At 42.8% G+C, this 15,965-nt stretch overlaps 1 protein-coding gene across 6 annotated transcripts in view; it reads left to right on the top strand.

Annotated features, from left to right (window-relative positions):
- Nucleotides 1-14,988, top strand: part of grm1a (glutamate receptor, metabotropic 1a) — a 60,204-nt gene extending 45,216 nt beyond the window's left edge. For 5 of the 6 annotated variants that reach the window (XM_086190078.1, XM_086190080.1, XM_086190079.1 and 2 more), the window contains 6 exons: nucleotides 2,190-2,425; nucleotides 3,764-4,010; nucleotides 4,927-5,095; nucleotides 6,941-7,067; nucleotides 9,458-10,394; nucleotides 12,372-14,988. In XM_086190078.1, coding sequence (XP_086046204.1) covers nucleotides 2,190-2,425; nucleotides 3,764-4,010; nucleotides 4,927-5,095; nucleotides 6,941-7,067; nucleotides 9,458-10,394; nucleotides 12,372-13,179 — 2,524 coding nt within the window. In that variant the 3' untranslated portion in view covers nucleotides 13,180-14,988. The remainder of the gene's footprint in view (nucleotides 1-2,189; nucleotides 2,426-3,763; nucleotides 4,011-4,926; nucleotides 5,096-6,940; nucleotides 7,068-9,457; nucleotides 10,395-12,371) is intronic. The other variant, XM_086190083.1, reaches the window with a different exon arrangement.
- Nucleotides 14,989-15,965: the final 977 nt, after the last annotated feature.

Genomic DNA, 15,965 nt, shown 5'->3' on the forward strand with positions numbered 1-15,965 from the left:
ACTGAAGCAGAGAGGGCAGTCCACTTACCTGTGGTAAAATAATCACCCGTAGGAGCAATAAATTACCAGCTTGAGATACTTGATTGGCAGTTGAGATGTTCTGCCTGCTCTTTGTTGGAGGAGGTCTGTGGTTACTCGGTCACAACAGCTTATTCTTCACATTCTCATTTCAGTGAACGTCTCCTTTTCTTTGAGTGGCAGTAATTGTGGATGTAAAGGTCAGAGACTTTGACCAGCACACACAAATGCACACCAACACCCACACACACATTTCCGTATCCATCACCCAAGACATCCAGTGTGTGCAATGTAATTGGTCCCAGGGTGAGTCATCCCTAATTGGTGTGGAGCTGTCAATATACTGCAGGTATTTCAAGGTAGTAACCCAAATTCTGTATTAAAGATAGAGAGAGAGACATCCTGAAACCCACGGTGGTTCAGACACAAAGAGCAAAACTGACCCCTTTATCGTTTGTTTTACTTTCTTTTCCTGTGTCCCCATTACTGGTGGTTTCCATCTCTCTAAGCGCTCACCAGCCAGCTGCATGTCCAAAATAGCTTGTTAGGGTAGAAATTCCTGCACAGAGGGTGACACCAGCAAGCAAACAAGCAAGCTGAAGTGACGATGTAAAGCCTACAATTACGGTCGAAGCGCTATTGTTGATGTTTCCAGCCTCTTTAATAGAGGATTGGTGCAGTGGAGTTTAGATAATCCTCCAACCAGTGTCACAGCACTAATTCAACATGGAGAAAGGCTGCAGTCTATCTTCTCTGGTAGAGGAAGCACTGAATGAGAAAAACAAACATGACCGAGAGTTTTGGTTTGCGCTTATCTATCAGCACATAAAAGATTCCGCCCCAAAGCTTCTCAACTTCTCTTTTGCCTGTTTATGTCCTGGTTTTGATGTTTATTCTTTCTGCTGTCTGTCCAAACGAATGTTGAGGTCCTCGCTACAAAACGTTTCACATCTCAGTTCATCGTCCTGTCATGTGACGTTTTTTTTTTTTTTTTTAAATGTTGGATGAATAATAAGTCACTCCTGGTGCCTTTGGGTCGGATCAGCAGTAAGACCAGGTTCTTCTGGAGGAAATTCCTTCAAATGTGACACAAATGTCCCATATATGAGAAAACGATGTCGGCGGGGAAAGATCAAGACCGCTGTCAACACACATGAGCGTGATTCTCATGAACACTTCAAGCATAGTCCTTAAAGTGGACTGCAAACATTTCCCTCCACAGCAGGAACTGAACATATTTTGGGGTCAAATTGTCAAGGTCACTGTGACAGATATACATTGGAACGTGGAGTTTTTGGTAAAAAAAAGGGATTTCTTAATGTTTCTGGCTTTTATGATTCAGCCATATTTAGCAATTTTTTTGGCTTCTGACTGTGTAATAAATACAATAATTTGACAGTGTGATCAGTATAAAATATGCTTCACATTTATCCAAATTTTAATGCGCCTGTATTGAAAGAGATATTCCTTTGCCCCACATTGCGAGTCTCTCTCTCTCTCTCTCTCTCTCTCTCTCTCTCTGTTTCTTTCTCTCTCGTATACACTCACGTTCAATTAGTATGAGGTGTGGCAAAAACATCATCCTATTTCTGTCTTGTATTCATTTACCAAATACTTCAAAATATAAATAAATAAAAGGAATTATCTCCGACAGAAAAGAGCCGGCTCCCGTTTTACATTTAAAAGAGCCGACTGGTTTGTAACAGCCCATCACTCCGTTTTGACTCCGTACAGGCGGGTACAAAGGTTAACAACTCAGAAGCCACCTATTGGACTTTTTTCCCATCTTTCTTGAACACTCCTATATCACTGCTGACCTGACACTGGAGCTTTCATTCACCAGTGACAGGGGCGCTGCAGCTGAAAGCTACAAATTCAATTAGAGATCATAGTCAAGCGATTCAGTTTGAAGATATGGTTCATAAATGTAATGAACACTTCTGTCGCCCTGCTGAAGAAAGACCGGGGTCGTGAAGGAAAACAAGATTGTGATTATTAAATCATCGAGGTAATGCTGAGTGTGAAGTGCAGTGTATTGTCACTGCCTATAGCAACACCTTTAACTCAAAATCATGTTTTTATTCCTCCTGAAATCATTTTTGTTATCTTTTACCCCCCCTCCCCCACCTTCATCTCACAACCTCTCATTTCTTTCTCTCTGACCGCTGCAGTGACGGATGGGCCGACCGTTACGAGGTTGTTGAGGGCTTCGAGCAGGAAGCCGAGGGAGGAATCACCATGAAGCTGCAGTCAGCGGTGGTCAAGTCTTTTGATGACTACTACCTGAAGCTGCGTCTGGATACCAACACCAGGAACCCCTGGTTCCCCGAGTTCTGGCAGTACCGTTTCCAGTGCCGTCTGCCCGGCCATCCACAGGAGAATAAGAACTACAAAAAAGTCTGCTCTGGTGGGTGGAGACTGAGAAATTCCTCTATTTTTTTCACTGTAGAAGTGGGCAACACACATATTTTCTTGTTCTCAAAGAGAGCGCACAACACGTGAATTCTTACAAAAACTGTGTATTCTTTTTCTCTGTTTTCCTCCCTGAATATTCTCCCCCTCTGCTCTCAAAAGGTGATCACGGTAAATTGTGTTCTTGACTTCTTAATTACTCATCAAAAATCGCATAACGAAAATGAAAAAGTAACCAACTCGAAACCTATTGTTCAGCATGCTTCCAACAATTGCTAAAAAACAAAAAAGAACAACCTTATAAGTCAATCGTTTGCCATCATAAAGTTCTGCTACGACTGTTATTATCATAAAGCATTAGTCTTTTTTTTCTTTTTACTTTCTCTGTGGTTTCACACTTTTAAAACATGTCCATTATTCCAAAGACCTTCAAGGTGGTAAGTGCATTTTTTTAGCCACTATACTGTAGTGACGGCTTTTGGCAAATTGCACCTGCACTCTGCTCTCCGTGACTCCTCCAAGACGGGAAGGGTCTGACTGATGCTTTGTGAAACACAACGCTGGCTCTAACGCCTTCAGTTGAAACAGCAATTTACTCAAATGATGGGAGATGGCTTGATATCCCGGCAGGGTTCTTGGGTGTTAAAAACGCATCAGTCAAACTCTAACGTGAGACACTTGTGTGAGAAATGTGAAAAAAAGAAAAAAAGAAAGAAAAAAGGAAACAGGAAATGGCCTGACACTTTGAGAACACTGCACAAAGGAATGGCTCGCCCAGCTCACATTGTTCACCTGAACACTCGGAATAAAACAGAGAAGGATCACACCCTTTGTTTTCAACAGAATGTGCATGTTAAAGACGAGATGTATAAATATTTTAAATGCGCTGTCTGTGGTTGCAAATGGAAATTAAATGTTAAACATTGGATGGAAATGTTTCATTCTAACACCCCCCACCCCCCCACCCCCAGTCCTCCAAAGCTGTTAAACTGTGCGACAGTGCCTTTCGATCCCTGATGGTGAAATTCCTTTGGACTACTCGGCAACCAGTTTGTGGACTTTTCCCTCCAACGGTTCTCCACATCTGTTTTTTTATAGTGCTTTTGGGGATTTCTTTGTATCTGTGCTATTTTGCTGCAAAACATAGCTCCGTGTTGTAATAAGTTCTTCACATCTTGTTCATATTAGATTCTCAATTTATGGGAAACACGTGTTATTTTGCAGCACAATAACTCTCACGCTTCTATCCTCAAAGTGAATGCATCACCAGAAAGCTTTCATTGTCCAAAACCCTTCAATCGTTTTCACGTCTTATTCTTTTCTCCTGTAACAGGAAATGAGAGTCTGCATGAGAACTATGTTCAGGATAGTAAGATGGGCTTTGTCATCAATGCCATCTATGCCATGGCCCATGGTCTCCATGATATGCACAAGGAGCTGTGTCCGGGGCAGACGGGCCTCTGTGAGGCCATGGACCCCATCGACGGTAGCAAGCTGCTGGACTACCTGCTCAAGACGTCCTTCAGAGGAGTCTCAGGGGAAGATATTTATTTTGACGAAAATGGAGACACCCCAGGAAGGTAAGCAGTGGTTGGTGGAAAGAAGAAGGCAGTCGAGGTAACATAGCAATCTGGCCTCTGGTTCAGTTCTTCTTGGGTACAGGCATTATTGTCTGCGGGTGCGATGCCGGATGAAGGTGTGTCCTGGTCGCTGCATAAGCACCTCCAGTGCCTTTCTGGGTGTGGGGGGTTGTAGTTTGATCCTGCATGCGATATATCCTCATCTCTGTCGGGTCAAAAAATGTAGCCAACGACTTCACATGTGACGGAAGAAGCCTGTGGAGGCTCCCCCTGAGCAGCAGAGGGGGCGGAGCAACGACAAGGACAGCTCAGTATGGATAATTAACTTGGAGGGTAACGGGCTGCAAAAAAACAAAATAAAGATGAGGACAGGAAAATGGAATGTCATTTATATCATCAATATCGTTCTCTCGTTAGCACACATGCAAACACATGCTGCAGTCTTGAGCATGCAGGGATGTGATTAGTTTGGACTGCAACCAATGGAGTGGATTGTCCACAGTGGAAGCCACTTTCATCTCTCTTCAGTCCAACAGACAGCATTTGACAGACAAAACCCTCAGCCGTGTCATTCCTTTGTCAGCTGTGGGGAGGGGGGGTCCACTACCCTGGTTCACTATAAAATGAGGCCACACATTGTGCAAGAGCCCTTGACGTCACATGAACAGGGTTGTGAGCTGTTTAAATGAGTTTGGAGAAAAGAGGTTCGCTAAGCTGTGGAACTGTTATCATTAAATTACCTGTCGCTCTCTCTTTCTCCCCTCCCTTGATATCTTTTTACTCCACCATCTTTCTCCGTGTCCGATCCCTACATCTCCCTCGTTCTGTTCTGCCTCGTCTTATTTTTGCTCCTTCCTCACTTAATCAACTCATTTCTGCTCATTAAAGCCTTTTGTTTCTCCCTCTCAACATGCAGGTATGACATCATGAATCTGCAGAGCGTGGGGGATGGTCGCTATGACTACATAAATGTAGGTTCCTGGCACGAGGGCATCTTGAACATCGATGACAACAAGCTGTGGATGAACGACAGTGAAATGGTGCGCTCGGTCTGCAGCGAGCCTTGTTCCAAAGGACAGATCAAGGTACAGAAAAATCAGCAGCCATTAGGAGTGGAGAATTTGTTGTGTAGATCCAGGGGAATTTTCCAGAACAAACTGAAAGAGTTACTCAACATCATCCCTGTGTCATAAGTAAAAACCCCGCACAATCATTATGCTACAACTGGCTTTGTGTAATTTTATATGGCGGAAAGTGGAAGAGTTTTGTCATCCGGACACAACGAGTTTCACAAGGTTCTTTGTGTTTACCAGTTCCAAGAGTACATCGGATACCTTTTAAGTGTCGAGAAAGCTCTTTCCAAGGAGCATTTAGTCACAACGCTGGTTCCTTGGAGCTTCGTGAAGCAACATGCAGCATGGAGCTCAACAACAATGCTAAATTACTGCTGTTTAGCAGGTAATATCAACTAGCATTACACAGAGTGTTAGGTGCAGGCTACAAAGAACCAAGTCTGACGATATTTTTGATCTGCAGCACTAAGATTTAGCCCTCGCCTTGCTATATTCTTGTGACAGACTGAGGTAACTTAAGAGCTGCTAAATCTGAGTGTGATGCATACAACAGGAAACTAAATCCAAGGATTTCCAGACAAAGGAAAACCAATAAACCACCAGAATAGCATTGTTGTGCCTTGGCAAACATCCTGCAAGTCTCTGGGATTCCAGTCATCGGTTACATGCCTAAACTCCATCACATCTGGGTACTGGCTGCAACGCTGCTCTCATGCTGTTTAGGGGGAAATTGAAGCTGTTGATATGCAGAGGTGCGCTGACTGAGCAGGGGACTCGGTTCTCAAGAGGTTCCTTGGCTCGAGTAAAGAAATCTTTCATGAAAGATGGAGGAGGACTGCCTGTTCCAGAGCATGATGATTCCCAGTGGATTACGGACCTTGTATTTTATTGGACATCACAAAAGAGCTCAGAATATTCAATACTTAGACGTCCGTGTCAAAGCATTCTTGTCAAAACTCTCCAATTCGAATAGGAGTCCCAACCAGCATTCATTGGCAAAGCAAGACACCGCTGCACTACCTTTCTCGACATCTGCAGACTCCTACATCAATGGTGATAGATGGAGCAGCACAGTATAAACTGAGACAGAAAACCTGAGATGCAATTTCTGGGAAAGCTACCGCCTACACACACACACACACACACACACACACACACACACACACACACACACACACACACACAAACACATACTTACCTAGAATTGTCCGCATTTTGGGGGGGAAAAAACATATTTTAAAGGTTCCAATAAACTTGAAACTTTGATACAGAGTAACTCAACACTACCTACCTTGGACTCACATTGTATTTGCAAGGCTAATGAATATTATTGGGAATTGTTGATCGTTAATTGTAACTACAAATATTTTACAAAGGGTACAAATGAATCCCTGTGCCATCCAACTTACCTGACTGAAAAGACAGGCTGAATTTAAAATAGTAAACGCTGGTATTGAGCCCAGTTTGGAGAAATGCCTGGATTTGCTTTATCCAGGGCTGATTATTTTCAGTCTAGCTACACTAAGTTGCTCTGAGGGAGTGTGCACCCTCACACATCTCCCTCTATCTACTTTGTTTCCTGCCCCACTAATCACCCTGTTTTACATATCACAGTGCTCGTAACAGCTTTCCTGGGTACAGAATGTAAAAGCAGCTGTTTTATGAACAGTACGTCTAGTGCTCAAGGAAAAAAACAAGGAAAAAAAGAAGCCAAAACGTGCGCCCCCACCATCAAGCACCGAAAGCGTGACGCTGTCTTCGATTAAATGTTTAGGCTGCTTTGTGTTTGATGAGCTACACGTCATGGTTTGATAAGTGACTAAGATGTTTGTCACCTCCTCTTGTCCTCACGCACAGGTGATCAGGAAGGGTGAGGTGAGCTGCTGTTGGATCTGCACCACATGCAAAGATAATGAGTACGTCCAGGACGAGTTTACCTGCAAGGCCTGTGAGCTGGGATGGTGGCCTGATGATGACCTGGCAGGTACGACAAACCCAGAGTGAAACTCTCGGCTTCATCTACCTAGTAGTTTTTCCAAATCCATATTTTCTAAATGTTTTTCACTCAAACAAGAACTTATTGTTTCACCACTTTCATCCACTGGTTTTCACACGGTTCTTATTCAGTTGAGAGCTCAAGGTTGGGAGTGCACCAAACAAGCCTCATGAGACATTGGTGAAGAGGTGGTCTCAGTACCCTTCCAGACGAACTCTGGTGTGTTTCCTCTGTTGTAAGAACCTCAGTTCGTCCACAAGCGTTTGAACCAAACATCTCATTTCTATATTGGAACATCCTTAATTTCCTATATATCTGTGAAACTACTTCCATTTTTGCTTTTGTTCTGGAATATATTATTCCTGTATGTTGAAAAAGCGCTTTGATGCAGAGTTAGGATAGCCCGTTGAAACTGTACAAGCTAAAACAAGCTAACAGGCTACAAGTGAGCTAAATAACAGGCTTCTGCTTTCTTGACTGCTAACGCTGAGGGGCATGATGATATTCCAAGCAAAACAGACAAAATTAGCCTTTTACCCTGGAGTAATAATCCAAAATTTCCACTACCTTTCAGGGTTACTCCAAGTATATACAAAATTACACACAGACATCTGAAATAGAAACATAACACCACATTTCCATGTACATTGTCTACATTTTTTTGTCTGTTCACACACAAAATCCATGTACTTCTTAGAAAAACCCCCGGGATCTCCAATATGTTGATGAACTGTTTTATTTGCCTTGAAAAGCATTGAAAAAATAGTTTTTCTGCTATGGATTTTGAATTTGCCATGAAGAAATTCATCTCTCACTCTGGGCTAATTGCCTTTCTGATTTTACAAGAAAATTCCAGGTGTTCATACTGTACATTTCTAGACACATCAGATCAACCAAACTATAGCAGCTAGCATGAAGGAAAAAAAAGCAGAATATTTACCCATAAAAAGGGCTAGAAATAAGACCAAACCCCAAGTCAGGCCGCTACACATTTATTTCCTCTCTTGTGTCAGACACATCTGAACGATAAGCGCATGCTCACGTTCTTTTTCCATGGGATTATTGGCAGTGGGCTAAACAGCTTTTAGAGACACGATCACCACCTTAACTCAGTTTGTTTTACTTCACTTGTATGTTCCTCTGTGTAAAAACAAACCGTAAAAAGGGGGAAATACTCAAAATTGACATACTCATCAACTAATTCGGACCAGAACAAATGAATTCAAGATAAAATTAGCCTTAGCTAACAAGGTCTAATGACCTTGCGCTACTGTAACTTTCTCACTGTCCACAAAAACATCCCAATCCCTCCTGTCTGCTCTTTGCCTTGTTGCGACCCAGTAGTTGTTTTGACAGCGATTTATAGAGTTGAGAGGAGCTCTCAGTTCCCAGGTGTAAAATCCCATTACTGCCACGAGAGGCTTGGGGATACATTTCAGTAGTCTGTCAAGGAAGACGTTCTCCTGTCACCCTCATTACACATTGCTATCATGAGAGTCCTAAGAGAGAGTCCTGTTCCTATAGTGTGAAGCTGTACTGTCCATATGTTCAACTGTTTCCTCATTTAGGGTGGGATTTCTTCGAAATTTCATTTGATAAAACGCTTGTTTTCATTAGTTAAATATGCATGAAGACAGAGGCATGAGCTGTGTATCTGAATTATTCAGAGGTCGTCTCAGAGCTTAGATGTGACAGTATAGGATTTAGAGGAATACAGCATTTAAGGATTTAGATGTATAAGACGGCATACAAATGAGTGCCACCCATGTTCATTTGCATGCAGCGATGATGTGGTGGTGGGCAAAAAGAAAACAGGTCACATGTTTCACTGCTTTTTACTTCCACCTTCCTGAGGTGATTTTAAGTTCTCTCCTCATTTGACATATTTAGATTTACTACACAGACTAGAAGTAGGCTGCATTCCTGGGTGCCTGTGATGGTGCTGACTGTAATGCTATAAGCAGCAGCATGTAATTTATGGAGTGTTAAGCCGGGGAAGTCTGGGGAATGTCAGTTTCCTCCCATTAAGCTTTACAAACTGCCTCTGCATGTTGGATGACAAGTATGAAACTAGTGCATCATGACCAAGTTGACACACATACCCACGTTTGCACATTTGGCATAAAATGATAGAGGGAAAGTCTGGCAAAACTGGAGCTTTGGGATGTGTATGATGACACATGTAAATTTGTTCCAAGGCAATTTTAGGCCATCTTGAAACCCTGTGATATCCGCGACACACCTGACTTCCCCAGTGCCTCTAAATCTGTGCCATCCTCTTCCTCCTCCCCCTCCTCCTCTCTCTCCAGCTCCAGCTGATGGTCTTGTTCTAATATTCACATGCTCTACATTAACTCATATCTCCTTTGTGCTTCCAGGCTGCCAGCCCCTCCCTCTGAAATATCTTGACTGGGCAGATGTGGAATCCATCGTTGCCGTGGTATTCTCCTGCGTGGGCATCCTTATCACCTCCTTTGTCACCTTCGTCTTCATCCAGTACCGTGACACACCTGTGGTGAAGTCCTCCAGCCGAGAACTCTGTTATATTATCCTGGCAGGCATCTTCCTGGGCTATATCTGTCCATTCACCTTAATCGCCCGTCCCACAGTGGCCTCCTGCTACCTGCAGCGGCTCCTGGTGGGTCTCTCATCTGCTATGTGCTACTCTGCTCTGGTGACCAAAACGAACCGCATTGCCCGCATTCTGGCAGGCAGCAAGAAGAAAATTTGCACCAGGAAACCCCGTTTCATGAGCGCCTGGGCCCAGGTCATCATCGCCTTCATGTTGATAAGTGTCCAACTGACTCTGGAGATCACACTCATCATTCTGGAGCCCCCTGAACCCATCAAGTCATACCCAAGCATACGTGAGGTCTACCTCATCTGTAATACCAGCAACGTAGGCATGGTGGCGCCACTTGGATACAATGGCCTGCTAATCATGAGCTGCACCTATTATGCCTTCAAGACACGGAACGTCCCAGCCAATTTTAATGAGGCTAAATATATTGCCTTTACAATGTACACTACCTGCATCATCTGGCTGGCCTTCGTGCCCATCTACTTTGGCTCAAACTACAAAATCATAACCACATCTTTCTCCGTCAGTCTGAGCGTAACAGTGGCTCTAGGGTGCATGTTCACACCCAAGATGTACATTATCATTGCCAAACCAGAGAGGAATGTCCGAAGCGCCTTCACCACCTCTGATGTGGTGCGAATGCACGTTGGAGACGGGAAGTCTGCTGCAGCCTGCGGGAGCAACAGTTTCCTCAATATGTTCCGCAGGAAGAAGCCTGGATCTGGCAACGCCAAGTGAGTTCTCTTGTATTATCTTCTTTCCTGAACTAACGGGTGATGAAATATTGAAATGTTACAGGAGATGATCCAGAAATAATCTTAAAAAAACAAACAAACAACCACTTATTTGCAAGTAATATGCTTATTTTTAATAATATCGCATAAATATAGTGTTTATGATGTTTTAGGTACAGTAGCTCTCGAGTTCAACGGTCTATGCCTATTTATTAGTTTAGTCTGGGTAAGTAAACTGCCAGATACATGCAGGGCTGACTTGTTTTCTCACTTGTACCAGAAACAAGATGAATCCCAATGTATCATAACTGAGTATTTAAAAGTCAGAGGGCTCTTTTGGGCAGGATCCGGGTTTAATGAGCCGGTTACATCCCCATGTTGGCAGCCCTGTATACACGGAATCACTCACGTCACACGCTGGGCCTGTTGCAAACATTATTGGTTAAACTTAAAACAACAGTACCCACCATTACATCATACTGTAGTTCCACCCGAGGCTAGTCCATCGTCAGTGTTTTGGATGTAAAAACAGTCACAGAATTCACGCGATATGACTGGTGTCACTTCAGCAATCGGATCCACTTGGATGGCTATCACTTGGAGAATTAAGAGGACCGCCCAATTATCTGCATTTAAGCTAGCAGAGAGCATAGCCATCCCAACCGTTGCCTCCTGCGGCAATAGGTTTCCAGCTTTAAAACAGTAGATAAATTGTTCTGAGCATTCACCCAACCACCGCAAAACGACATCATCAAGTAGCTGCGTAAGAGACGGACAATTAAACTATTTATCCACGCTCAGATGTAGCCAGCGCTGCTGATGTACCATGTGCAGCGTGCCTCCTCTCTGCAGCACGCTAGTGTCACCCCATACGAGAATGCCATCTTTATGTAAATTATGATGCACTATGGCTTTAGTAAACCGCTCAAGACAGGAAGTTGTGATTGAGTCGGTTTCAGGTTCTTCAATTCTATGCTATGTTTGACACATCTAAGCTAGATGTAAGACTTAGATGACATTTAAGACTAACTTTTTTGAGATTCACAGCCGTGTCAGGAGGGCAGTGGTCTAAAGTAAGGAGTGGGGCAGAGTGATCTTCATATGTTGTTGTGTCTCACCCTTGTTACCCAGCCTCTCTAACCTTCTGAACTGAGCAGCAGCACATTGTCACCAAGTGTCGGCATGGGGGTCATGTGACTCTCTTCTTGGAGAACTGCACTGTCATATGAGACAAATGAATTTTTTTTTTAAATAACCAGGGAATAGAGCCAAACTGATAATGCAGAGAATCAATCTGCCACAGGAAGTTAAGGAAGACCAAAGAAAATTTGTGTGTAATCATTCTTTTTAATTGAAGGGATATTACCTTGATTTTGCTTTGCTTGCCTCCCGGGTCACTCCGTCAGGTCATTTTAAATCCCTAGAATCACTTTCTTCTGTCATTTCTGAGCTGGTTTGTTTTTGACACTGCAGCCCTCCAAGAAGGAGATCTGCCACCCTGCTGCTTTTAGTTTATCCTGAATTAACCTCACGTTTAACTTTTTCTCAGCATGAGTGCCCTCTCCCTCCCCCGCCTCCCCCGACTAATCACATTAACGGCAGTCCTAGTTCATTCTGCACTTTAACTCTGTGTCGTCTTCAGGCTAGTTGAGGCACAGACAGAAACGCTTTCCAAAAATGCATGCGGTCCGAGATTTAGCCATAGACACCAGTATAGGAATGATCTGAATGGTTCATAATTCTGTTTAAGCCTGCAGCACATTATGAATCACGATGTTTGTGAGGCATTGCTTTCAAGAAGTCATGAGTGAACCCCGTATGCGAAGCTGTTATGTCAAAAGTATTTTGACATGCATCAGAAATGTTGAAATGCTGCATCTGTGTTGTATTACGTTGCAGCTGTGTTGATGTGTTTTTTTCTTACAGCCACGTCCTGGTTTCCTAAAATGGTAATTTGAGTCTTTGTCTCGTTCATAGTTCTAATGGCAAGTCTGTGTCATGGTCTGAATCAGGTGCAAGACACCCTCCGAGGGGGGGGAATGTGTGGCACAGACTGTCTGTGCATGTGAGGAAACAGGAAGCCGGCTTGAATCAGACGGCGGTCATCAGGCCCCTAACTAACACACCCGACCCCCACAGTTGTGACCCCTCTACCTGCAACCTTGGCACAGACCCTCATCTATCCCAAGAACCACCTGGTGCTAAACCTCTGTACAACCTGGTGGAGGAAGACGACGAGGCCAATGCACAATGCCCTCTTTATACGCCATCTTGCTCTGGAGAGGTGCAAGACGGGCTGGAGACCCACATAGATAAAATGGCTTCCTATCAGCCCCCTCACATGACGGGCTGCACCACAGAGCGCTTGCAGGGAGCCTTGGTGGAAACACACAGCTCTCATGTCCCTGTATGGAATGATCGCACTTCCAGAGAGAGAATCCCTGCCAATGAGCCTTTGAGCTTAACACCCTCTCAGCTTCCACAAGTGGGGGTGTTTGAAGAGGAAAGGCCTGAGGACGAGGAGCTGGAACTCTTGCACAGCTACATTTATGACCCAAAGGAGGAAGAGGGGGAGGACGGGGAATGTGAGGATTTACCTCAGGACAAGCCAACTCTGGACGATTCCTTGGCTCTGTCTCCCCCGTCCCCCTTCAGAGACTCGGTGTGTTCAGGGGAGTCTGTCACCGACTCGCCCGTCATCGAGTCGATGCTCGCTAGCCCCTCGAGCTCAGTCTACACCTCAAACATCCTCCGGGACTTCGCACACAGCTCCTCAACACTGTGAGAGCAAAACAGTTGCTGTCAACACACACACACACACACACGCACGCACACACACACACACACACACACACACACACACACATACACACACATACATATACACGCACAAACACACACACACACACACATACATATACACGCACACACACACACACACACACATTCAAACAAATACTCTCACACATACAATGACACAACTTAACACTTTTTAATTTTTATTTTCTGCTCTGTCATTTGCTTGCTTGTATTTAATACTCTGCTTTTATCAGTTAGGGGTTTTATATACATATATGTATATATATATATATGTGTGTGTGTGTGTATATATATACATATATGTGTGTGTGCGTGTGCGTGTGTGTGTGTGTGTGCGTGTGTGTGTATTTCTGAAGGGCTGTCTGTGCACAAAGCCTTTCTAAACAATGTGAAACTGGTAGCAGTGCCAAAATTATTCCGCTCTCATGCCAAGTTCTGCAATTAACTGAGAATCATAATAAGGGATGTAGCTATATTTATTTATTGTGAGACAAACGGAAATAGAAGCCCGGTTCCATGCATACACGGCTGCACTCCTCAGACACAACATGCACACGTCTGATCAGGTGCAGCTGCATTTAAAAAATCTCTCTTTCTCTCTATATACACATATATATAGATATATATATATATCATCTTTTTGTTGTTGTTGCCTTTTTAACTCTAAATTTCACCTCAGCTGTCTCACATCAGACTTCATTTCAGTTTGAATATCAAATTCAAGAGTGCAGTTAGTTGTTGTGCAAAAGAGCATCTGAAAAATAGCCTATTACTACTGACAACTCGCGCTGTATAATAAATGGATATCATGTGCCAGTCAAACCTACATCCCCGCTTCAGACTTCCACGATGTAGCTGATTCAGATTAGCGTGATTGTAGATTATTCGGCATCGTCGGTTTACACTCAGTCATGATCCCGAGAGCGGGTTTTACGAGCGGGGGGCGGTGAAAGATTTCCTTTCCCCCTCCCCCTCTTTTTGTGTGCGCTTTCCATGCCGTGTTGATATATTTCTCATGTTTTTCTGCTGTGTCGTTGTAACGGAAAAACACAGTACTTGTACAAGTTCTCAAAGTTTGTAATACTGTTCAACCATCTCTCGTTTTTCACACAGGTGGTATGTTTGTAATACTGATAAATGTTTATATATATTTAGAATGTCAACAGGAGAAAAAAAAGAGTTTATACAATTTGACATGTGTCAAGGAGCAGTGTGTTTGGTTTTTTTGGGGTAACTTTTAAGCTAACTTGAGTCGACTGTATCCTCTTGAAACTTTTCAGTTGTAAAAGTAACCAATGATTAGTTGCTTCTTGTACTGATGTTTTCAATTTTCCTTCAGACTTGCATTTTAAACTTAAGTAGTTTACTTGAGGTTAAGTTTCTTAGTTCTTCATTTATAAGAATGGAAATTATTTTAAAGTATAAGAATATACAGTACATAGTGCGATTGTATTGTATTTTCAAATGTTTCTAGTCTATTATTGTGGAATTTGTTAAATGAGTTTAGCCAATGTAAAGTATAAGATGGTGCCACAATGTTTAACACTGTCACATCTAGACTGAAATAGGCCTTTATGTTTTGGACGAGCTGAACAATGATGTAAAATAAAACTATTTATATTAAAAAAAGAATGTTTACTGTCAGTTGGGTTGTTGTTGGTTAACGTTCCATCGATCCTTTTTTTAAGGTTATAAATAAGGAGGACACAACCGTAAATGTATGATTTTTGTGCTTTTCCAAAATGTTTTGGAAATTTAAAAAAAATATATGTTAGAGCTCACAATGTTTAGTTGTGTTTTTCTGTACATACAAATGTGTGATTACAATCGAATATATGTTTGAAACAGATCACGTCAGGTATCGACAGTAACAGCGATCTCAATGTCTTCATCAACCAAGATGTTCATACTGGTGCTTCCCTAAAAAACATATTCCTTTGGTGAAGTATTATTAAGAGGTTTTATCTTTAAGTCTCTATTCCCGGATAAAAAGTCAAAATTATGAGATAGCCATGAGATAAGAGGTTATCACAGGAAATATAAGTTGGATTTATGAGATAAGGTCATAATTATGAGGTTGAACGCCGTTATCATGAGATAAAACACCTGTGAGACAAAAAGAAGTCAAAATTAAAAGGTTAAAAGACATAATTTGTGGTCAAAAAGTCATAATTATGGGATCAAGAGAGGGAAATAAACAGAATCGTGAAGAGAAAGAAGAAAAAAAATCACAAGTATTGGATGCCACAGTTACTTTTTTCTCATAATTTGGGTTTTTTTCAAATTTCAAATACACAATTTGTCTATTTAGGATCAAGGCTGTTGAACATGAACATATATTTTTTCTTTTCTTGGCAGTGTTGGGCTTCCATATTTTTATAGACGCGTTTTACATAACTCGTTTGAGTGAGTTGGGGGGGATAAATAAGTACATATGACATTTATTTCTTCTTGTGGACAAAAAAAATAGACGATCATGAGACCTTAGAGTGTGTGTGTGTGTGTGTGTGTGTGTGTGTGTGTGTGTGTGTGTGTGTGTGTGTGTGTGTGTGTGTGTGTGTGTGTGTGTGAAGATCGTGGAGTGGCAGCGAGGGGGCAGCTCAAACATCAAAGTTCTCCTGACATTTCCGGGTCCTGTGACTTATCAGGTGGTTGCTGAGCGCCTTCGGAGGGGAGGAGGAGGAGAAATTTGAAAGGGAGGGAAAAGAAGGAAGGGTGTGTGTGTGTGTGTGTGTGGGGGGGGGGGGGTGG

The sequence above is a fragment of the Aulostomus chinensis genome, chromosome 20 (genome assembly GCF_037954235.1).
Source record: "Aulostomus chinensis isolate RoL2024-O1b breed Wild chromosome 20, RoL_Achi_v1.0, whole genome shotgun sequence".
Taxonomy (NCBI): Eukaryota; Metazoa; Chordata; class Actinopteri; order Syngnathiformes; family Aulostomidae; genus Aulostomus; species Aulostomus chinensis.